The 25,043-nt window shown below is 37.3% G+C and overlaps 1 protein-coding gene across 1 annotated transcript; it reads right to left on the bottom strand.

Moving 5' to 3' along the window:
- Nucleotides 1–190: 190 nt before the first annotated feature.
- LOC138374277 (transmembrane protease serine 11B-like) lies at nt 191–22,600 on the bottom strand. The gene is made up of 15 exons (XM_069456986.1): nt 22,591–22,600; nt 22,203–22,280; nt 21,579–21,656; nt 20,955–21,032; nt 19,969–20,051; nt 19,351–19,403; nt 12,048–12,166; nt 8,007–8,122; nt 7,852–7,919; nt 6,248–6,408; nt 4,438–4,476; nt 3,263–3,440; nt 1,522–1,778; nt 1,027–1,169; nt 191–352 (listed from the first exon to the last, which is right to left on the bottom strand). Exons 1-15 carry the CDS (start codon nt 22,598–22,600, stop codon nt 191–193), a joined length of 1,623 nt encoding a protein of 540 aa, XP_069313087.1.
- Nucleotides 22,601–25,043: the final 2,443 nt, after the last annotated feature.

Below are 25,043 nucleotides of genomic sequence, written 5' to 3'. Positions count from 1 at the left end.
TCTCCTATATTGGTTAAAAAAAAATGAATGGAGAGTGTCTTAGGTAAAATAAAATATGGATAAAGACATTTATGTTTTTGTATGTAAGAAAATAGTTTGTTTACCAACAATCAAAAGAAAAAGATCCTGAATCAACAGATAAGAATACCCCTCAATTGTCTTTACGTTTTATCCTATAATTACTTTGCTTTCAGAGTCCAGTCTTGGAAGTAATCCAATCGCGGTAAGAAGTCACTCGCGTATAGACACCTGGCTTATTCTTTTTACCGCATCCGTCACCCCAGCTTACTATTCCAACAAGGTGCCAGATATTTCTGGAATCAGGATAAGCCAGTGGTCCACCAGAATCATTCTAAAAGTCGAAGGAAAAAACATGTTTCTTGTCAAAGAATTTCCTTTTACCTCTCCTCTGGAGTTATCAATACCTCCTGGGCGCTGAAATCAATCTGCCATCTTTTGACTTAGAACTCTAACACTCTTGGGTTTTTTCAAAGCCCAGGGCAGTTACGGTCTGAAATACATTGCCTACAGCTGCCAATGTTGGATTGGGAAGATGAGCATTTGCCTTTATAAAGAGTCCAGCCTTGAATATGGAGAAGGTGATTTGGCAGCTGAGGACACTGCACCGAGCTTAAGTGTCCCTGAGGAAGCCTCTGAGGAATGAGTCACAGCAGGACACGCTCAGCCTCTTTCTGCATCTCTGGTTAAGGGGGAGGCAACATTCTAGGTCTGTAGGTTGCCCAGAAAATAGGACCAATACTATCTTGCAAATTTCTAAGTATTATTTCCTGCATGGATTCCCAGCCTGATAACTTCCTGAGGGCAGAATTATGTTAACCATTGCATCCCTAGTATGTAGGCTGATGTCTGGTACATAAATGGGATGAATCAATTTTTAGTGGATTTAAATGAGAAGCTACTAGGTGAAAAATCATTAACAACAACAACAACAAAAATATGTTGATAACAACTTCTGTTTGGTTGGGTCTTTGGGAGAAAATGATTTGGTAATGTAGCTAGACATACCTGACATGCATCAGCTTCTCCTGACATAAATCCAGCACACAGCATTTCATCATTCACCGCACCAGACAATGCATGCGGGGCGTTGCAATTTTTGTTGTCAATAATCTTTAAAAAGGCTTCTTGGAGTATCACTGGAAGGGGACCTAAAGGCAATAAATGCTGCCTATTATGGGGATCTTAGCTTTGTTTGTAGGGTCAAGAATATGCATAAAACAGATTCCTTTAGTCACGAACAGCTAGGCCAGTCCCAGCTAGTTAATCTACTCCAGATATTTGTTACAGTTTACTGCCTAACAAGTAATTCCAATTTTTTCAATTTCTATTCCCAGAGATGGGTTAGAAAGTGGCAACAATGTGGTGCCATGCTTTTTGTCCCTCCACTTAGTTTTCTTTTCAGTATATTTGTGGATTGATTAATCGTGTGAGAGGATGATTGATTGATCAATTAAATAATTATTCCCATGAAGCTATAATGCTTTTATAAAAAAATCTTACCATTCATATAAAGTGTTCCCCATCCTGTAACTACAACACTGTCATTTTCTGAAAGCTCCATTTTGGCTTCAGGAAGACAAATCCTACGAACGTACTTCGTAAAAGAAACTTCTTCAGCAAGCTGCACAAGGGCGATATCGTTATAAGCAAGACTGCTATAATTTTCATGAAAAATAATGTTTTGGACTTTCCGTGTCATATACGGTTTATTTAATATAGTTCCAAAGTTGACAGTCCAATCTTCTGAATTATTTTTCCTAGAGGATGCAACGTAATTAAAACACACTCAGTTTCTGGGTCACAGCAGTGTTACTAGTGGTCTTTACTCATAACTACAAGGCATGAGGTTCCCGGCCAACACTATAAACCGCTTAAACTCTATTTTTAAAAATATCTTTCACCTGGAGATGTTATAAATGTTGCAGTCACATAAAAACAGTGCTAAGAACTCTTAGACCTGTCGACTTTCAGAAGAACCTTTCAAGTAGGGTCACTGATATTTTCTCCTGGTAATTCAGTTCCATCCAGTTTCCTAGCAATGGATTTTGGCAGGAATTATATGACCACCCTCAGTCTCATAAGTGGATTGGGTCCAGAATTAGCCTTATTGCCATATACTCTGGATTCCTAGAGCCTGCGGCAGGCTCTGGGCACCCGTCTATAAGGTATTGCAGTTTGATCTCACCCACTCACCCTATTATGTTGAACTAGTCTACGCATCTTGTCTTCTTATTTAGATTTTCTAACCAGTATCTCCAGTTCCCCACTGAGACTTTTTCTCAGTTTAGGACCTAACATCCTGTTTAAGTATTCTCACCCTTCTTTCAAAATTCCAGATGTTATTTTTTTTTTTTAAGGTTTGAAGACCTGCATGTAACCGTGACACTCTCCTATCCATCGACCATTCTGAAATCTTCAGTGATTCCACAAGATCAACAGCAGCGCTGCTTAAACTTCATTCTCTTAGAATCAACTCAGGCTCTGCCTCCAGAGATGTATATTTAAAAGGCCTAGTGTGATGCTTAAGGATCTACACTTTTAACAAGTCCCGCAGGCTGTGTTGTTCCTTTTCCACACATTTGAAGAAGTGTGGAAACTCATCACATATTATTCTGTCCCATCCACCTGCCCCTATCAATCAAATCTTCCATCTTTTGGGTCTAGATTAAATTATACATCTGATGGATATGCTCTCTTTCTTCTTTAAATTTTCATAGATTTTCATCATGTGATGTTTACTATACTATACTATACTACTTTGTGCTTCTAATATATGACGTTAAAATTTTTTCAACTAGATTGTAAATCTCTGGACGGCAAGACAAGTAAGCACTGGAGTCAGACATACTGGAGTTCACATTCAATTTCTTTTTTCTAAGAGCTGTATGATCTTGGACAAGTTATATCACCTCTCTTAAGCCTTAGTTTCCTCATCTTTAAATATTTTAAATTATACCTTCCATATAGAATTATTGTTGTGATTAAATGAAATAAGTAAAGCACTTAAGGTCACCCAAGGTAGCTATTTGGGAAATGTTAATTACTTCCATTCAATTTTCCTTCCTTTTCCTAATTTAAATGCTTTGCTTGCCCTGCAATTATGCAGTTTATTATAAATTTCCTGTATGATTGTAAATTTCATATGGCATTGATGAACCTTCACACATTTAGGTTAACCCCTACAGGCCGTCCAGAATAGACCTGCACCCAACCTCCTTCATTTAGTCGCTTTCAAACTTACTTAGCAAAGCAGTGAGCTGCAGACAGGAGCCACCTGCTGCTGACCAGCGAGGCCCCGCAGTAGTGCCTCCCTTTCCACTGCATGCTGGCCTGCCACGGCCACGCCCCTGCCAGGGCATTTTTTCCATTTACGATTTTGTTGCCAGCTATGATACTGTTGACCAGTCGTCTTCCACAACCTAGGAAAAGGTTTTATGTACACAAGAGCAGGTATCTTTGATTATGCTGTATTAGAAATATGTCTTAAAATATTACTTAAAACCCTCCGGTGATCGGCATCCCTCAATCAAAGCTATCTCTTTCTTGCAATGTATTCTCACATTGGTCCCCCCACTCCATCTTGGTGTGAGTGACTCTTATGCTCTTTTCCAGTCTCAACCACTGGCTTTTATTGTATCTATTTGTTATCATTCTTGTCTCCGCAGCTAGATTGCAAAATTCTTGAAGGTGGAGATATTGCCACATTAATATTTGCATCTTGCTTAGTACATGTAGTGCTGGCTACAAGGCACCATGTGGACAAGAGATATTCCATAAATATCCATTGAGTGCATGAATGCATGGATGTATATTGTGGCCAACATGATACTCTCGAGAGAATTTATTTAAAAGATGTAGCTAGATGCAGTGGTGTGTTCCTGTAGTCCCAGCTACTTGGGAGGCTGAGGAAAGAGGATAGCTTGAGCCTCGGCGTTCTGGTCTGTAACGTGCTATGATTGCACCTGTGAATAGCCACTGCACTCTAACCTGGGCAACATCGTAAGACCACATCTCTAAAAAATAAAAGTAAACATAAGAATTTTTAAAAAGATGACCTATTTTATCATATAATAAATGTATTTCATATAGCCTAGTTTTATAGTTTGTTCTTATTCTATGTTGTCCTTTTTTCCTGCAGTCTCTTATTTTAACTTGTTTAGATATGATAGTCTTCCCTTGTATTTCATTATTTGAAATAAATTCTCATTTCACCTTTTTGCATAATTCCTTACAAATGTTAAAATTCATAGACCAGTGTTGTTTTTCAAGAGGAAATTCCAAGTAGATATCCAGTATGTCCAGTAATTTTAAAAGAGTACTGTGGATTTCCATATGGTGTGCTTCAAAGATCCTTTTTATAAAAATGATGAAATACTTGTGAATGTATCAAATGTATAATAAATGTTCTTAACTTACAGTTGTTGGTAAGCATTTCGTAATTAGCCTTGCTGATTTCTGAAAGTAAAAAAATAAAATAAAATAAAATAAAATACATAAAATATCACCAACTTTCCTAGCCCAATTACACCCAACATTTAACTATTCAGACCAGTTCATCTATTGATTATAAGCCCCTTGAACTTCTATGTGTTATATTCTGACCATCTCTCCACATCTCAACCAGGTAGTATAGGAAAAGTGAAAGGAAAATAAATAACAAAGATTTCAATTTTATGATAATTGTAGTAAAATATTCAGTAAAATACGAAGCTGACACTCTTATAAATATTTGGATGTCTTTCCCTATGGTAATTATCTGTATTCTGAAATACTGAAAATTATCTGTATTTTTTAAAATCCCAATTAAAACTACATTTCATTCAGCCCATCTTGCTCTTTAATCTCCCTACTAAGACTGAATTATGAAATTGTAGGAACTTAAATTTAAATCTCGTTCCTACTGGAAAGAGACTTTAGAGAGAAAGAGAAGAGGAGGGAACCGAAGGCAGAAACACTAGAACATGCTACGTCCCTGGGCCGTGGAGGGACAGTGATGTAGCACAGCCCTCTCTCCCAGCAACTACCAACAGAGCAGTTTCTTTTTTTTTTTTTTTTTTTGTTTCTTTTTCTTTTTTTTTTTTTTTATTTTTATTTAATTTTACAGAATCAAAGAGTCTAACAGTATATCTTGTTAGATACAGTATGTCCTCATAATGTATACATTATTTCTTGTACAATGATATGAAATAATATGGGAAATGTTCATGATAAATTATTAAGTGAACAGTGCAAGTTAAAAACAATAGTTTCATATTTTTTTCCCCACCCCCCCTTTCCCGAGTCAGCACCAACAGAGCAATTTCATTGCCTCCCTGAGAAGCTCCACCTCACACGCACTTCCTGTGAGTGGCCCATTGGTGACAGAGTCTGTATTCAGAGGCGAAGAAGCTGTCCCTGGTAGCTGGCAGCCTTTCAAACCTTCAAAGACACTAGGATAAACTGTCATCCTGGAAGAACCACAACACTGGGCTCTGGAACCACACAATTAGCACCTCGTAGGCCTTTTAACAATCCAAGTGAGAGTTTCGAGACCTTTTCAGGACCTTCAAGATCTTTACAAACTTCATTTTCTCTATGGGGGCAAAATCCTATCATTTCCTTCCTTTGTCTTCTAGGGAATTATTCCAGGCAACTTTTTTCTTTAAGAGTAGGACAACTCCAATTCTTCCACAAGAATCAATGAGAACTCCCATCCCCAACTTGGTTCTTACTCCTGCAATCTCCCTACTAATGACTGTGAAGACCCTAAATTTGCTCCCTGTCATGAGAGCCTGACAAAAGTAGGGAAGGAATAAGAAGAAAAGCTGCTTCCTTAGGACCCTTCACCCCCTTTCCCAAGCGTAACGGCCGGCCCTTCCAAACTCACATGCATTTCTGCAGTTGAACCCTCATTCCTAGCACTCTTCGGACAATGATTCCATGGGACTGCCGCTTCCATTACCAAGTCGCTGCTAGGAATGATGGAGTTTGGTAAGCATATTTTTTCGCAAATTCCTGAAACACTTAGCTTATATATCCTTAGTTTCAGGATATACAAATATAACACATAGAAGTTCAAGGGGCTGATAGTCAATGCATGAACTGGTCTGAGGTCTGAATAGTTAAATGTTGGGTGTCATTGGACTAGGAAAGTTAGCATTTATGTTCTTATTCATTTCTTTAGTTCTTTTTTCTAATAGTAACCAGAAACCTAAGTGATAGAAAATAACGGAAATAAGTCACATACCTGTAAGTTTAATGGAATCAGGAACTGCATTCCAGGATGCCATGTTCTCTTCCAACATCTTATGTAAGAGATCCTTGATTTTAGTCCTCATGTGATCTCTCTTTGCTGGAGGAAACTTGAATGTCAGCTGTAACTGTACACTGGAACCGTTGGCATAAGGCCTAGAAAAAATGGAGATGTTTTATTGTGCTGCTTCTTGATGTTTTAGATATTTTGTGTACATATTGAATTGCCCACATTTTAATTATCATATTTCCTTTACGTGTATCCGTGAAAAAATATGCAGATACGGTCCCAGTGTGTACAAAGTGCAAGAGTCCCTAAAAGTCTTCTAACTAGTTCAGAGTTGCTGTTTATGGAAGAAGATATGGACCACAAACTATTATAGAAATCAGAATATTTTAAACACATGTGAGAAACCGAGTATCAGCCAACAAATGACTGGCCTAAGATTTTATTATGATACAGTAAAAAGAACCAGTGCTTTCATGCAGAACTTTTTTAATAATTTAATTTTAGAGAGAGAGAGTTAAATATAAAGGCAGAGCAGGGAAGGATTCAAAAGACAACTTCTAGCATACACTGGGAGCCAGCGCTCAGCTTCTTACTGTTGTTTCTTACACATAACCAGTCTGCCCCAATAGATACACACAGTCGGAAAGCTCAGAGACAGCACCCTAGGGCAGGAAGAGCATCTTGATTATATGTTTAGTACATTCTTTTTACTAATCAGAAAAAGAGATTAATTCATTTTGTAAGGCTTTCAAACCAAAAGCCATATTAATCACAATTTGTAAAAAAAATGAATCCACAATTCTATACTCAAATAATTATGATCAGTTGAAGGGTCTTTGAAGGTCTCTAAGTGAGTAGATTGGTTGGTTGGTCAGCTGGATTTTTTGTTTATTTTGTTTTGTGAGTTCAGAATTCTCCAGAATAGATGCCGGCAGTAACCAAATTACAAGTGCACTCTACCTTTATCCCTCTTCCCCCATATACCATACCTTCCTCCTGCACCCATTCCTACTACCACTGCCCTCGGGCACCCTTCAAAGGCATATTTGGACAAATCAAATCTTAAAATATTAACTTTGTTTCACAGCTCTTACAGGAATTCTAATAACTAAAGAAGCCAAAAGAGGATTGTTTTAGGGAAGGCATGGCCAGATAGGTATGAATGGGAGAAGAGGTGCCTAGTATATGGGTAGAAAAACAATCAGGTTGGATTACTTCTTTTCCATAGAGTTACAATTCTCTTGCATCATAGGACTCAGTTAGCACAGAACACCAACAACCTTATAATTCCCCTGCAGGTATAGAGGAGACTACAGGTTTGCATATAATAGTTCTTGCCCTGAACCGAAATTTGCTAAATACAGTGACACTATATATTATGGAGAGCTTGTTCTTTCTTCCTTTCCTTTTCTTTTCTTTTCCTTTCTTTCTCTTTCTTTCTGTCTTTTCTTCCTTCCTTTCTTTCTTTCTTTCTTCTTTCTTTCTACCTCTGTCTTTATGTTTGTTTTATATTATTGTTATCTAAAATCAGGGCTGTGTGATACATTACCTATTCTCCTTCCAAAGATCTTGAATGAATTTGTACTTACAAAAGTTTGATGACCTCAGAGTTGACATATTCTTTATATATACTAGAATTTTGAAATGTATATGACATCTGTCAAGAGAAAAAAAAAGAGCCACCATTATATGTATATTTCAATCAAATTTATAATAAAATTAATAAAAGAAATCTTTGATTTACCTTAGTCTCAATATCTTTGCTTAGATCTGTGCTGTTTTGTGAAGCTGCGTTTGTACAACTTTCATTGTATATGACTCCAGAAATATGAAAATCACCTTGATAATAGTAAATCTTTCCTGTAAAATAAAGAAATACTCAAAGAATTTTAAAACAAGAAGTGGGTTCAAGTCCATTTATATCTCCATTTCAAAACTAATATTCAAGCCAGTGTTAGAAATAACCTAAGGGGGGAAGAAGGGAAGGGGAAGAGAATGGAGGAAAATGGATATCCATTCATTTTACAAATGGCAACTGCCCAGCTTCCATTGAATGACCTGTCTTCTTTCCTTCATGTGATAATAGATATCACTGTCCTGCTAAGTCCAGATATACCCTTAGCATCTTCCTCAAAACAGCAATGTCAGCAGTCACTAACAATCCACCTGAGTATGCACTTAAGATGAAACCTATTTCTCATGTATAATCTAAACTCTTAGCCTAGTGATTACGCAATTGATCTTTCTAAGCAGCTCTGACACAGGAAACATTACCATCATCACCCTTCACTTTCTGGATGAATTTACTTACACTCTCTTGCACCTTTCGTATGTCCGTTGCCTCTCGGCCTGCTTCCCATGCCTGGATGTCATTCCCGAGGACTCTGTGTTGCCCTTCCACCTCCCTAGAGCATGTGGCGGATGGTGGCTGGTGTGCTGCACAGGGACATATAGTGCCCTCTTTTCCTCTCCCCAAATATAAACTGCTTGGCCTGACACCTTAGGCCACCATAATTTAAAATAGGATAAGCCTAGAGGTCATTCCTCCAGGTTATAACTGTACTTCTAAAAATAGGAACTAATACAAAACAGTTACCCTGCTTTGGTTAAGTAATTAGCCATTCCTATATTTTGAGAGCAATTATGTTTTTGATCCACCTTAAAAATACATCACATAGTTTCGAAGAGCCTGAAAAGTATGATTTCCTGTGCTGAAATAATTCATTGTCCTATAAGTCAGAAATAATTTTAGTCTAAAATAAAAACTCATTTCCTATATTTCTATAGATTCCTATATTTTTCCTTATGGTAACCAGTGCATATGAAAGTCAAATGCCAGGTTCTAAGAAGTTACCTGAGGTCATCGGAAAAGAATAATGCACACGAAGTTACAGGAGCTAGTTTCAGCCCTGCCACAGATTGGCTGCCCCGTCTTGGCATATCACTTTAGCCCTCAGGATTTTCTTTATTAATCACAAAGTCTAAATTACAATAGATAAACTCCAAGACCCTCTTCTTCCTAGTGTTTTACGATTTTAATCTGTGAAACATGGCACCAAATGAGCTAGTGTAAATAGCTAAAATCTACTAACTTTGTGTTACATGCAAAATGCTGAACCTGGGTATATATCACGCCCAGCTTAGAGAAACCATGATTTTTAGATTTATGACTTTAGTTATAATTTTACTGGAAAACCATATTGGTTCAAGGTGATATTTTAAAATTAATTTTCCCTTGATTATTGTTGCAGCTGAATTTTGTCCCCTCCCCCCCCAAATTCATATGTTGAAACTCGAAACACCAATGTGACAGTATTTGGAGATGGGACCTTTAAAAAGGGAATTAAAGTTAAATGAGATCATAAGGATGAGGCCCTAATCCAATAGGACTGGTGCCTTCTAAGAGTACCAGATCTCTCTCTCTTTTTATCTCTCTCACTCTACCCCACCGAATAACACACACACAGACACAGAGGACAGGCCATATGACACATACTGAAAAGGTAGCCATTTGCAAACCAGGAGGAGAGGCCTCCCCAGAAACTAAACCCCACTAGCACTTTGGTCTTAGATTTCTAGTCTCCAGAACTGTAAGAAAATAAATGTCTGTTGGTTAAGCCAACCAGTCTGTGGCATTTGGTTATGACAGCTTCAGCTACTACAATTATTTCAATAAATTGATGGGAATATATTCTATACCCTATAATGTGGCCAGTGATTTTCAGTTTTACAGACATAGCAACAGTCTTACCTGGTAGCCTGCCTTGGATCCCAAAGTTTATGATAAAGTCTTTTATCTTAAGATAGACACATATGTTATTACCTCTCTAAAACACTGTCACAGACAAGTAGATTACAACCCTATCTATACAGCACAATCACCACAAAGCTTCCAAAAGGCATACATGGGCCCCAGTCCTATTGAATCAGGTAACCCATGGGTAGGGCCCAGAATGAACACTTCTTTAAAAGAGCTGCACAGGTGATGCTGAGGGGATGCCAGGACTCAGAACTATCACATAAACCATCTGAAGGATTTTGGAATTGCTTATACATGTGTATATAAACTTTTAGAAATAGAGTTAAGTAAACAGTTAAGAAAGAGCTGAACCAAAGTAATTTCTAGAATAATGATTCTTATGAAATATTGATCTCTGAGTTAATTCAGGAGGTGGAAACTCAAGAATGAAAAAATGGCTTGAGGAACAAGAGCTTTAAGGGAAACTAATTTCATACCACTTAAATGAGGGACTACAGTATTTGTCATCCAACTTAAGTTGTTCTCAGTGTTGACAAAGATTGTGCTGGTTCCTAAGCTAGAATCCTAGAGCAAACCCATCTTGCAAACTTCAAACAACCTTTACAACAGAGTTTGAATGTCTATTTTTCTTCCCCAGTTCAACTTATTTAACTTCAAGTAATACAACCAGCTCTAGCCTTGTATCTGAAATATTATGTGGTTGACCATGTAAGGACATTCAAGGGTGAATTCTGGTCCGCGCACTTGCTGCTCAAGCCAGGGTACCGTGGTTCCCCCTCACATCATGCCTTTCCACTGAGGCATTGTTTCCTGAGGAAAAGGGACCTGTTAAGATACAAAGTGTATTTTGGAAGGGTAACTATTAATAATTAAACTGCTGGGCTCCACTAACATATTGATAGAATTTACTCACAGGGGGGTTGATTTTGATGACTTAGAGGATCGTCCTTAAGGACGTTGTGTGAAGAATGTTATTTTTTAATGAGTAGAGTTAAAGAGAGGACAGAAAGATCCATACAATGAAGATTTCATGGATAGATATGGCAGGCAAGAGACTGCAAGCAACAACTACCCTTCTGAAAGACAAGTCCCAAGAATGTTGAGGAGAAACAAAGGAGAAGCCATGTTGAAAGAAAATGTGGAATTATCACTGAATCAGCCAAAACTTCTCTGCACTACATTATTGTATAGGTTAATATATTTCAGAGAAATACAACTCAGAAAAATCATGATAAAGTAGAATAATATACTTAAAATATTAAGTATATTAATAGTAAGCGTTTAAGTGAGCTATACCATTTAAAACCTTGTTATATCAAGCAAGTTACTTGGGTTTTCTGAGCCTCAGTGTACTGCATGTGAAAATAGGGATAACAGTAAAACCTGCCCTCCCTAGCTCAAAAGATTATTGAGGATAAAATGGAATCACGATTGTCAAATTTTTTTAATAATATTAAACAATTGCACAATTTAAAGGCTTCTTTTTCTGAGAGGTAAAAATAGATTGGAAAACCAAGATTTGTGAGTGTACTGTTAATAAAGGTTTTAAAAATAAAATCAAGTTTGTACCAATATTTAGCCATTCAACCATGTTTGACCATTTACTATTAAAAGAGTCATTTGTGGATTATCCATTGCTGCTTACTCATCATGTCTTAATTACCAGTAGCAGAGCTGAGCCAAGAAGAGTAAGGATCTCTACAGTTTAAGATATATTTACTATAGGATATAACAACACAGCACAAGCCCACTACATAAGCTTCTTTGATAACAATGAATGTTGAGCATTTGAGTCTCACCCATTCCGCCATAGCTGGTGATCTAATTTATAAGGAGGCATCTGATTCAAAAAAAGTTATAAACTTTTGTGTCAAAAAATGGAAAATTATAGTGTTGAACTAAAATAATAAATAAATGAGAAAACTTTCAAGAAGAAACTTAATATTCATGTTATTTCTTATCCGTGTTTAAAACTAAAAGGAGATTTAGTAGTAAGGGTGAAAATTGAAAACAGCCAATACTGACCAACTGCCAGAAAATGAACAAGGAGACCAATAGTTACTCCCAAGATTGCTGCCACTCCAAGAAAAATAAGGACCATCTTCCACAGTGGCCAAGATTGTCTTCCAGAAGATGTGCCGTACCTATAAAAGAGGAAAAAATGGCTCAAATCAGATGACAGACATTCTAAATCTACCTGGCTCTCCTTTAACTCATGCTACATGATTTATGATTTGTGTATTAGTTCCTTATGTTTAAACATAGAAACCTCAGACACCTCAAAGAGACTCCAATGCTCATTCACTTAAATCATATTTGAGCACCATGTTAGCTTCTGGGGATACAGCAGTTAGCAAAATAGACATGGTTTCTGTCCTCATGTTGCTGAGGAGAAATTGACTTGGGTTTTTGGGTTTTTTTGTTTTTTTAATCTAAAGCAGGTTCCAAAACATTAGGTTTATTTGTAAACCATAGCCATATCATAAACATGGACATATAAAAGATTTATAGACACAATTAAATATATAATATAACAGCTTTTAATTATAGGTCTAATAAATTTGGAAGGAAACACCATGGTGTCAACTGCAGTAATCCCAGTGTTATGAGATTATGCATGGATTTTTTTTCTTTACTTTTTCCTTAACTATATTTTCTAATTTTTCTACAACAAATGTGGATTATTTATGTATTATAAATTAATAGCTACATTAGTTGTTTTATTGTCAAAACCCATCAATTATATAAAAGAGAATCAGAAAATATGGTGGCTTGGCGTCACACACACAGAACGGTTTAGGGTCACAGTCAGGTTTTATGGCCACACTAAACCTAATCTATATAAGGCTGGGACGCCAGTTATTTTTTGTATCTTAAAAGACATACTACCATGTGATTGCCCATTGGAGAAAGGACTGTAACATGAAAATTTCTCATTTCAAATTTCACAAGAGTGTCAGCTGTTTCTTCGATCTCTGTATTCTGCATCATCCCAAGTAAACCTTGCCAAACAGAAGAGTTTATAACCAGGGGATATGTTTGGTGAATTAGATATTCCCTATAAATATGAAAATATTTTTATTCTCATCCCTTCCAGGACCAATGGACTTTTAGCTACATAAGTTGTTCTTTTTTTTTTCCAAATATGACCTTATCCCACAGCTGTGCAACTCCACCCAGTTTTATTTCCTCTTTACTCTGCTCTCCCTTCTTAATCCTACCACTTTGTCTCTTTTGGTGACTTGCTAATCGGCGTTTCCCAGAACCAACATTATTTATCAAAGCTCTTCAAAGAAACTCCTTATTTCAGACAAGTTCCATACCTGAATGCTGTTGTTTAATCTCAGCCTCAGAGGAAAACAAAGGCTATGCAGGCATAATGTTTTTTACACAATATTTACAAATCTATTAATATTTGATAACATGTGTCTTCTAATGACTATAAAAAGAGCACTGTGAGGTCTCAAATTTGTTTTAGATTAGCCAGTTATAACTTAGTCTGTTAGCTTAGTCTTTTTGAGATATGCATATTAGTCTGAAGGACTCAAACATTATGTAGCCTAAATAATGATTCTAAGTGGTAAGATGATTTCTATACAAATAATCACTACTTTACAGCTTATAAGAGGCTTTTCTCTGAAAATTCCCTTTGGATGCTCTGGAAGTTTCTACAATATGCACATTGTTTACCATAGCTCTGATAAGACTTTTCTCCCCTCACATGGCTTTATGGCAAAAACAACTGCAGAGATTCTTTTATATTTAAAAGATTATAGTAATTTACGATTAATTCAACCCTTCCTCTAGTAAATGTGATATACAGACTCTAGGAATTGATGGAATTATTATTTCTGAATAATATCTGAACTTGTTAAAATAATATTCTAAGTATTTTTAAAAAGATCCATTCATGAAACAATTTACTTTCATTTGCCAAATTAATTTTTGTCCACAGTTTTTTTCAAATGGAGAAATTTGTGTTCCAGGATGAATCCCTCATTTTAGCAAAGAGAATAAGTTAAAAATTAATCTTCAATTAATTTAACCAACTCCATATAATTATCTAAATTATAATTGCCTCATTTTTAGACTGAATCATACTTTAAGACCTCTTTGCTATTGTGACATAATCAACCCTTTGTCTTAATCAACTTACAATAATGATGTTAATAAAAAATGATGCTAATTACATTATTCACAATTTTAAAATATCAGTCTCACTATAATTCTCTCCTCACAGTCCATGCTAGGTATTATTTCTTAGGTTAGATTTCCTTATAACCACATTCTGGCATTGCTCTAGCAGTTAAACAGCAAAGCATTAAAAAAAAATGTAGTTTTCATTTATTAGAACTTCATTTACAAACCATTTGAATTAGATGCACCTGAATTCTGTTACATAATGAAAAGTGTTAGATCAAATTTAGTATAAAATTTTCTGTATTTTTTCCAAGGCTACTTTACATTTAAAAAAATTCTCTGAATTTCATAAAAATAAACCTTTTTTATTTCCATAGAGTTTTAAATCACACTTTTCTCTAGAGAAATGGGCCTGAGGAGTAGGAAAACATAATGATCAAATGGGTTGAATGCCCTCCATCTCTACTGTCTTCTGGAGCTTTGAAAAGAAGAGTCTACAGAAGGGAACCCATGTGAAAATGCAGGAAGTTTTGAGGAACACCTGCAGTTTGTCAACTGCTAATTTAGGGTCTATATTGTAAAGTACCTTATTCCAAAAATCTAGAATGGCATTCAGATTTTTTTTTTCCCACTTCTCCATGGGTTGGATGCATTCAGATTTTTTAATCATTTCTAAGAAAAACTTTTAACACTAGAAAATTTGATTTCAATTACATTACTAGAGAACAAAAATGGTAGCGTTCTTATGGGTGGTTATAAAAGGAATGCTATGCCCCGTTTCCTTAACATTTTAGGTCAATTATATACTTATATTCTTTTTCTTTCCCAGTAAGCAAAATTTTGCTGAATTCTGATTCTTATTTTTAACCCTGAAACTTTCCCAGAGACTTCAAAAGACCTTTAGACCTCAGACAATAGCATGTGTCTTGACAACGTCCAGAAATAAAAACCGAATTATAGAAAGAAATCAATTAACAAGAAACTAGTAGATACTCTATAGCAACTTGTGAAGTTTTACAGACAATCTCCCAAATAAAATCCTATTTACCTGTGCATAATGTTCTGATTGCTGTGGCTGTGTCAGAGATAATGGTGGTGGTGGTGACGATGAAGATGATGATGGTAGTGATGATAGAAATAAGAACCTTCTGGAATAGCTTTTGACTTATGTGCTATGTCCAGTGTTGGCTGGTTGTTTTTTATAGGCTGGGTAAGATGTAAAGAACAAATTAAGATGAAACTTGTCTGACTAGTGTTCATGACAGTCACATTTCTATGGTTTCAAGATAAGAGTCATCCAGAGAATGACAAATGTCCTTGACTTGGTTATTTAGAAAAAAATAATAGCCCAGTTTGAATCAGTTGCCTAAGAGGTACACCCAAGAAATAGCTTTGCGGTAAACAGGGATAATCTCCCAACTCTGTATTTGACAATTCCATTACACTGACTCGTTCTTCCTCAACTGAAACTGGCTACAACCTAGCTACAAACAAGTAGAAGTTTTTGACAAATGTCTTTTCACAGGGAATCAATTTGAATGTAACTAATATTGCCACGATTCTGATACAAATACAATTCTATTAAATTGTGGTTTACATTTGCATTTCCTTAATTATTTATGAGAATGATCATCATTTCACATATTCTGAGGGAATTTGGGTTTCTTCTTCTGAGAATTCTGTTCATAAATTTAGCTTTTCTTTTTTTCTATTAGGTTGTTAATCTTTTTTTCTTATGGATATATATGAGTTCCCCATATATTCTGGATATTAACACATCATTATACTGGATATTAATCAGTTATGTTCACCTATTAATTAATCACCCATTCCCAGGATGCAGCTTGACAATTCGTTACGTAATGGGATCTTTTCATCCGCATGGGTATTTTTAAATTTCTAATGATCTAATTGATCATACTTTTCCTTTATATTTTATGCTATGTACTACACAATCGTAAGAAATCTTTCTCATCTTGATTTCTTCAAAGTATTTTCATCTAAATTTTAAAGTTTTACTTTTTATATTCAGGTCCTCAAAAACGTCAAAAATTAATTTTTGTGACAGTATGAATCAATAATTTTATAGTTTCTTAAATTTTTTTATCATTTTTTCTTATTAATAGTCTGTTTTTCCCAGATATTTTTATTGCAGAGTTCGTCTTTTCTCCACTGATGTGTGATATCTCCAATGTTATATACAAAGGAGCCTCCACGATTCTTAGCAATCTATTCTATTCCATCAGTCTATTTATATTTCCTTCTGTCAATACTGAATAATCTCTTTTTTTTTTTTTTTTCCTGAGACAGAGTCTCGCTCTTTTGCCCTGGCTAGAGTGCTGTGGCATCAGCCTAGCTCACAGCAACCTCAAACTCCTGGGCTCAAGCAATCCTCCTGCCTCAGCCTCCCGAGTAGCTGGGACTACAGGCATGTGCCACCATGCCCGGCTAATTTTTTCTATATATATTTTTAGTTGTCCAGCTAATTTCTTTCCTTTTTTAGTAGAGACGGGGTCTCGTTCTTGCTCAGGCTGGTCTCAAACTCCTGACCTGGAGAGATCCTCCCGCCTCGGCCTTCCAGAGTGCTAGGATTACAGGCGTGAGCCACCGTGCCCGACTGAATAATCTCAATTAATGTAGATCAGGAGTCAGCAAACATTTTATGCAAAGAGCCAGCTAGTAAATGTTTCAGGCTTTGCAGGCCATATGATCTCCATTGCAACTACTCAATTTTGCTGTTGCAGCACAAAAGCAGCCATAAACAATAAGGAAAAAAGAAGAAAGAAAGAAAAAGAAAGAAAGAAAGAAAGAAAGAAAGAAAGAAAGAAAGAAAGAAAGAAAGAAAGATGGGCATGACTGTTTTCCAATAAGTATTTACTTGTTAAAGCAAGGGGTGAGCCGGATTTGGCATATCGGTTGTGGTTTGCCAACCCCTGCTTTAGATACCAAGTCATGGTTTCTGAGAGCATCTGTTTCTCAATCTTATTTTTCTTCAAATTTATATCATTAATTCTTAACCTTCTATTCTGCCATATGTTTTTGAGGATCAGATTACCATTTTAATTCCCAAGAAGATATTTGGAGATTTTGATTGAAATTCTATTTATCTCACAGAATAGTTTGGAAAGATTTAGTCTCTTTATCCTGTTAATTGTTTATCAGCATGGTATATCTTTTCATTTATTCATGCCCTCTGTTAGATCCTTTAATTTCATTTTGTAATTTTACTCATAATGCAATATAAGGCAAATATATTAATTTCTGAGATCAAATTGCACATACCACATCATAACTGTTATATATTATTCTATTTGTGCCATACTTGTTTCCCCAAGTAGATCATAAGCCCCCACTGTGTAGGGTTTATTTTATGTTTCATACCAATTTCCCATACATTCCAGGTTCTCCATAAGCACTCATAGATTTATTGTTTGATTCTTACAACACGGAACAGGAAGAAAAACTCCTGCTTATTTCTACATAGTATTTGGTTCTTATTATCATAGTACTATTTTCTTTTCATTTACAATAACATTTTGAGTTAGCTCAACTGGCAAGCTAACAGAGGTCTTTTTTGCCATCTTTTACTTATTTGTGTAATTTTTAATTTATTTATTATTTTAATAGAGTTTATTTTGTAGAGCAGTTTTAGGCTCATAGCAAAATTAAGCAGAAGGTACAAAGATTTCCCATACATGTCCCCTGCCCTTTCACATGCTTAGCCTCATCCCCTTATCAACATCCCCCACCTGAGTGGTACATTTGTTACAACTGATGAACCTATACTGACACATCATTATGCCCTAGAGTCCATAATTCACATTAAGGTTCGCTCTTGGTGTTGTACAGTCTATGGGTTTGGACAAATTTATAAAGGCATGTATCCACCATTATAGTATCATACAGAGTAATTTCACTGCCTTAAGAATCAACCAAGGCCTTTTTTAAATTACACCATTCCTTGATACACTTCTCTCAACAGAACCTAGTTCTCAAAAATAGCAAAATCAGCAGCTCAGATTTATCAGTACTGTCCATCAGAGCCCAGCTCTAGGGAATTGTTTCATATTTATCAGACTCATGAGATAAATCTCTCTGACCAAGATGCCATTTAGTTATCTTAAAATGGAAACTACCAGATTTCCTGTGTGTAGAATGCATGAGTCCTTAATGAGAAAACTCTCAAGGAACCTGGGTAATCTTGTCAATAGGCCTTCTATTTAATAAGTGATGCATCTGTATCAAATCCAAATATTCTGAAACTTGATTGACCACTTCCTATAAATTTCCTAGGTTAAAACACTATACCCTATGCATTGGTAATTTTTGTCACTGAAAATACAGTTTGATAATATCATCTGTTCCTGCTAAGAAAATTGAGGGAAGATTGATATGCCATGGCAATGAATGTAAACCGAATGAACATTAATAAAAATAACATTAGTAAGAGGACTGTAAGAGACGAAACTGCTGTTCGTGAGTTTGTCTCTCTGTAAAATGAAGACAGACTATTAGTTCATCTCAAGGTACTAACAAACGGGCCCAGCGCGGTGGCTCACGCCTGTAATCCTAGCACTCTGGGAGGCCGAGGTGGGCGGATCGTTTGAGCTCAGGAGTTCGAGACCAGCCTGAGCAAGAGCGAGACCCCATCTCTACTAAAAATAGAAAGAAATTATATGGACAGCTAAAAATATATATAGAAAAAATTAGCCGGGCATGGTGGTGCATGCCTGTAGTCCCAGCTACTCGGGAGGCTGAGACAGGAGGATCACTTGAGCCCAGGAGTTTGAGGTTGCTGTGAGCTAGGCTGACGCCACGGCACTCACTCTAGCCCGGGCAACAGAGTGAGACTCTGTCTCAAAAAAAAAAAAAAAAAAAAAAGGTACTAACAAACGAAATTGCTGAAGTGTTATCCCTAATGTTAATGGAATTTTGATGAATGAGAGGAATACGAGAGTGGAGACAAATAGTTTATGTTTTTTAACCAGTAAAAGTTGGTGCTGAAAATCATTTGGCACTGAGTCTGATACCAATTTGGAGGAAAAAAAATCCTGAACAAATTACTAAAAGTATGACTGGGCAAATCTGAACATTGGAAGCAATTATTACTTTAAGCCTATATTGGTTACTTAAAAAAATAATTATTTTAAAAACAGATATGCTAATTGTGCTCTCAGAATTAACTCACCAGGCAAATTTTCTTTCCTGGCCGAAGCTCGAATTCCAGAGTAGTGCCGCCATCTAGTGGCCGATTTGCATATTGCTCTATGGAAAAAGGTCAAGTTTTAATGGCACATTGAATGGAATGTATACAGTACTGCCTGGATATTTATTTTTAAATACGGGACTACTTTGTATAGGCGATATCATTAATTTAAAAGAATAAAATAAAACAAAACTATTAAACGCATAGGGTATATATGAGCATTAATAATTGCAAAAGAAATCATTCTTTCCCCCATAGTTCTGGTAAGGGTTTGACTGAGATTACCTGGATATTTCCTCCTTGTGTTCCTGTATCCCACCTTCCTTCCTCCCAACCTCCTACTCTCACAGATCCCCCACCACAAATTGCCTTGTGCCATCGGGGCCTATCCCATCCTGCCTTTTTTTCCCTGTCCCCATCACTCACTTTAGGACCCCTAAACTCCCATCTCATAGTTGTCTCATCCTTTAATACGAGTCACTAAATGTATGACTCGGCAAATCTGAACATTGGAAGCAATTATTACTTTAAGCCTATATTGGTTACTTAAAAAAATAATTATTTTAAAAACAGATATGCTAATTGTGCTCTCAGAATTACCTCACCAGGCAAATTTTCTTTCCTGGCCGAAGCTCGGATTTCCAGAGTAGTGTCGCCATCTGGTGGCCGATCTGCATATTGCTCTATGGAAAAAGGTCAAGTTTTAATGGCACATTGAATGGAATGTATACAGTACTGCCTGGATATTTATTTTTAAATATGGGACTACTTTGTATAAGCGATGTCATTAATTTAAAAGAATAAAATAAAACAAAACTATTAAACACATAGGGTATATATGAGCATTAATAATTGCAAAAGAAATCATTCTTTCCCCCATAGTTCTGGTAAGGGTTTGACTGAGATTACCTGGATATTTCCTCCTTGGGTTCCTGTATCCCACCTTCCTTCCTCCCAACCTCCTACTCTCACAGATCCCCCACCACAAATTGCCTTGTGCCATCGGGGCCTATCCCATCCTGCCTTTTTTTCCCTGTCCCCGTCACTCACTTTAGGACCCTTAAACTCCCATCTCATAGTTGTCTCATCCTTTAATACGAGTCACTAAAAGTATGACTGGGCAAGTCTGAACATTGGAAGCAATTATTACTTTAAGCCTATATTGGTTACTTAAAAAAATAATTATTTTAAGGCCGGGCGCGGTGGCTCACGCCTGTAATCCTAGCACTCTGGGAGGCCGAGGCGGGTGGATTGCTCAAGGTCAGGAGTTCGAGACCAGCCTGAGCGAGACCCCGTCTCTACTAAAAAAATAGAACGACATTATATGGACAACTAAAAATCTATATAGAAAAAAATTAGCCGGGCATAGTGGCGCATGCCTGTAGTCCCAGCTACTCGGGAGGCTGAGGCAGTAGGATCGCTTAAGCCGAGGAGTCTGAGGTTGCTGTGAGCTAAGCTGACGCCACGGCACTCACTCTAGCCTGGGCAACAAAGTGAGACTCTGTCTCAACAAAAAAAAAAAAAAAAAAAAAAAAAAACCAAAAAAAAAACCAGATATGCTAATTGTGCTCTCAGAATTAACTCACCAGGCAAATTTTCTTTCCTGGCCGAAGCTCGGATTTCCAGAGTAGTGTCGCCATCTGGTGGCCGATCTGCATATTGCTCTATGGAAAAAGGTCAAGTTTTAATGGCACATTGAATGGAATTTATACAGTACTGCCTGGATATTTATTTTTAAATACGGGACTACTTTGTATAGGCGATATCATTAATTTAAAAGAATAAAATAAAACAAAACTATTAAACACATAGGGTATATATGAGCATTAATAATTGCAAAAGAAATCATTCTTTCCCCCATAGTTCTGGTAAGGGTTTGACTGAGATTACCTGGATATTTCCTCCTTGGGTTCCTGTATCCCACCTTCCTTCCTCCCAACCTCCTACTCTCACAGATCCCCCACCACAAATTGCCTTGTGCCATCGGGGCCTATCCCATGCTGCCTTTTTTTCCCTGTCCCCGTCACTCACTTTAGGACCCTTAAACTCTCATCTCATAGTTGTCTCATCCTTTAATACGAGTAACTAAAAGTATGACTGGGCAAATCTGAACATTGGAAGCAATTATTACTTTAAGCCTATATTGGTTACTTAAAAAAATAATTATTTTAAAAATAGATATGCTAATTGTGCTCTCAGAATTAACTCACCAGGCAAATTTTCTTTCCTGGCCGGAGCTCGGATTTCCAGAGTAGTGTCGCCATCTAGTGGCCGATCTGGATATTGCTCTATGGAAAAAGGTCAAGTTTTAATGGCACATTGAATGGAATTTATACAGTACTGCCTTGATATTTATTTTTAAATACGGGACTACATTGTATAGGCGATATCATTAATTTAAAAGAATAAAATAAAACAAAACTATTAAACGCATAGGGTATATATGAGCATTAATAATTGCAAAAGAAATCATTCTTTCCCCCATAGTTCTGGTAAGGGTTTGACTGAGATTACCTGGATATTTCCTCCTTGGGTTCCTGTATCCCACCTTCCTTCCTCCCAGCCTCCTACTCTCACAGATCCCCCACCACAAATTGCCTTGTGCCATCGGGGCCTATCCCATCCTGCCTTTTTTTCCCTGTCCCCGTCACTCACTTTAGGACCCCTAAACTCCCATCTCATAGTTGTCTCATCCTTTAATACGAGTCACTAAATGTATGACTGGGCAAATCTGAACATTGGAAGCAATTATTACTTTAAGCCTATATTGGTTACTTAAAAAAATAATTACTTTAAAAACAGATATGCTAATTGTGCTCTCAGAATTAACTCACCAGGCAAATTTTCTGTCCTGGCCGAAGCTCGGATTTCCAGGGTAGTGTCGCCATCTAGTGGCCGATCTGCATATTGCTCTATGGAAAAAGGTCAAGTTTTAATGGCACATTGAATGGAATTTATACAGTACTGCCTGGATATTTATTTTTAAATACGGGACTACTTTGTATAGGCGATATCATTAATTTAAAAGAATAAAATAAAACAAAACTATTAAACGCATAGGGTATATATGAGCATTAATAATTGCAAAAGAAATCATTCTTTCCCCCATAGTTCTGGTAAGGGTTTGACTGAGATTACCTGGATATTTCCTCCTTGGGTTCCTGTATCCCACCTTCCTTCCTCCCAACCTCCTACTCTCACAGATCCCCCACCCCAAATTGCCTTGTGCCATCGGGGCCTGTCCCATCCTGCCTTTTTTTCGCTGTCCTCGTCACTCACTTTAGGACCCCTAAACTCCCATCTCATAGTTGTCTCATCCTTTAATATGAGTCCTTCTCACTCCTTTCATCAACTCCCTAAACGCTGCTGGGGTGTTCTCTGAAAGTCACAGCAGGTTTTCGGCAATCTGTCCTCAATCTCTTCTGCAAGCATCCTCCTCATCCTCTTGCTCACACTGGAACCTGGCCTTCCTGCAGTATGCAGATTTCCCTGCCACCATATTATCTGGTGCCTCTTCTTTCCCCACCAAACCTTTTACTACTGTCCCTGTAGTGGAGTGGGTGTCCTCTGTACTTCTCATTGTCTCTTCTGGATCATTGTCCTGCTGCTCTGGGAATTCAGACCCAGAAGAGCTACTCCGGAGTCCTGGCCATTGCCTGCTCTAGTCTTCTTAAATATTCTGAATTGCTACAGAAGTGTTAATTTAAATAATAACAGACTAAAAAAACGACAGTGTGAACTAAAATAAAATCTTAAGTGTCCCCCTACCCACCAGTTGACTAAATGAACCCCCCCCCCCTCCTGGCCAAGGGGATATCTTAATACTAAATTTCCTACCATGAGGAGGGAGGTCAGACATGCCTCATCATGCCCCCCTCCCTTCTTGGGGACATCCTTTGTAACCCATTAACAGGCCTAAGGGTATGCAAGACAAACCTGCAAGTTGTCAATTTACACAACAAATATATGTCTGGTGGCTTGTCTCTGATTAACAGACCTCCTTATCTTAAAACATTCCAGGTCTATAGACAAAGCTTCATGTCTTTAACCAACTACAAGTCAAAGAGTCTTTAAACCCACCTACAATCCGTAAGCCCCCACTTCGAGATGACCCAGCTTTTTGGGCCAAAGCAATGTATGCCTTCCACATATCAATTTATGATTTTACCTGTAACCCATCTCCCTGAAATGTATAAAACCAAAATATAACCCAACCACGGCAAGTCCACTTGCTCAAGGCTTCTTGGGCATAGCTCCTGGTCATGGTCCTCAAATTTGACTCCGAATAAACTTCTTTGAATTATTTTACAGAGTTTGGCTACTTTTCAGTTGACAACAGTCATACTTAATTGAGGTTTATTAAGCCAAAAATTGAAGGATGTGCCAGGAAAAGCACAGCCCACAAAGTATCTTTTGTGGAGTGGGCTCTTCATAGAACAGGCTGAGACCTTTGAATTTAAAGGACAAAGGGAGTGCACAAGATAACGGGAAGGGTGAAGGAGGTGAGCAGTAAGGCAACTGATGGCCTTCGTGTGCACTTCTAGTTGGTGTGTGTGGTGGAGGGAAGGAAAACTTCGCCTCCATCCCCGGAAGTTTCGCTGAAAAATTAACTCACAATAAGGCAGATTAATAAGAGAAAGAGATTAAAAATTTATTTACTGTAAACAAGGGAAGAAGCATGGAGTGATTACCCAATATCCCAGTAGGGTCCAGAAGTTTATATACCCTCATTTTAGAGTGGAAGAGGAGATGAGGAATATAGGTAATTCTGTTGAGTGGCAATAAATGCCTACCAGGGAGCATGAATAGACACTTGGGAGAATGAATGGATGTGGAAAAATAGATGGCCTTATAAACGGTTCTCTCTGGAGATTAAATTAACCTGAGAGACAGATACTACCTTTTGTAACGGCCTAGACAGTAAATCCAGCAAATCCAGGGCCTATAGCTGGCCAGTTAGCTACAGTTCAGCCATTTTGGCTGTGGCTGTAGATGACTTCATGGCTGCATGACCTATGTACAGAAAGAAAATACACCCTGTAAAATGGAAAACAAAGTAATTAACTTGTAACTGATTGTATGGATATTAGGACCTCAAACAAACTAGTAGTGATTATTTTTACAAAAATCAAATTGAAAGATAACTGATGACAGCCAGGCCTGTCAAAACCCCTCCAGTATACTACATTGATTTGTGCCAAATCTGCCTCTACGGTCATGTTTAATAAAGAGTGACCCACCAGCAAATGATCATTTAAAATGCAGATTCCAAGGCTCACCCAGAACAACGGTATTGGAGTCTGGCTGGGGATGGGGCTCTAGAGATCTAGAGATGCTGTATTCTTGACAGAGACCCCTTGTAAATTTTTTTTAGTCTCTTGTTATTTAAGTTAACACTTCTGTAGCAATTCAGAATATTTAAGAAGACCAGAGCAGGCAATGGCCGGGACTCTGGAATAGCTCTTCTGGGTCTGAATTCCCAGAGCAGGGGGACAATAAGTACGGAGGACACCCACTCCACTATAGGGACAGTAGTAAAAGCGATGGTGGGGAAAGAAGAGGCACCAGATAAGATGTTGGCAAAGAAATCTGCGTACTGGAGGAAGGCCAGTTTCCAGTGTGAGCAAGAAGATGAAGAGGATGCTTGGAGAAGAGATTGAGGACACGAGGAGGTT

Source organism: Eulemur rufifrons, chromosome 24 (genome assembly GCF_041146395.1).
Source record: "Eulemur rufifrons isolate Redbay chromosome 24, OSU_ERuf_1, whole genome shotgun sequence".
Taxonomy (NCBI): domain Eukaryota; kingdom Metazoa; phylum Chordata; class Mammalia; order Primates; family Lemuridae; genus Eulemur; species Eulemur rufifrons.
This window is presented reverse-complemented; position numbering and strand designations above follow the sequence as displayed.

What these genes read in the sequence shown, in the direction of transcription:
- LOC138374277 (XM_069456986.1), bottom strand. An exon ending in TGATTCCATTAAACTTACAG is followed by an intron (nt 4,477 to 6,247) that starts GTATGTGACTTA and finishes TTTTACTTTCAG; the next exon opens with AAATCAGCAAGGCTAATTAC. An exon ending in GCAGCTCACTGCTTTGCTAA is followed by an intron (nt 1,779 to 3,262) that starts GTAAGTTTGAAA and finishes TGCATCCTCTAG; the next exon opens with GAAAAATAATTCAGAAGATT.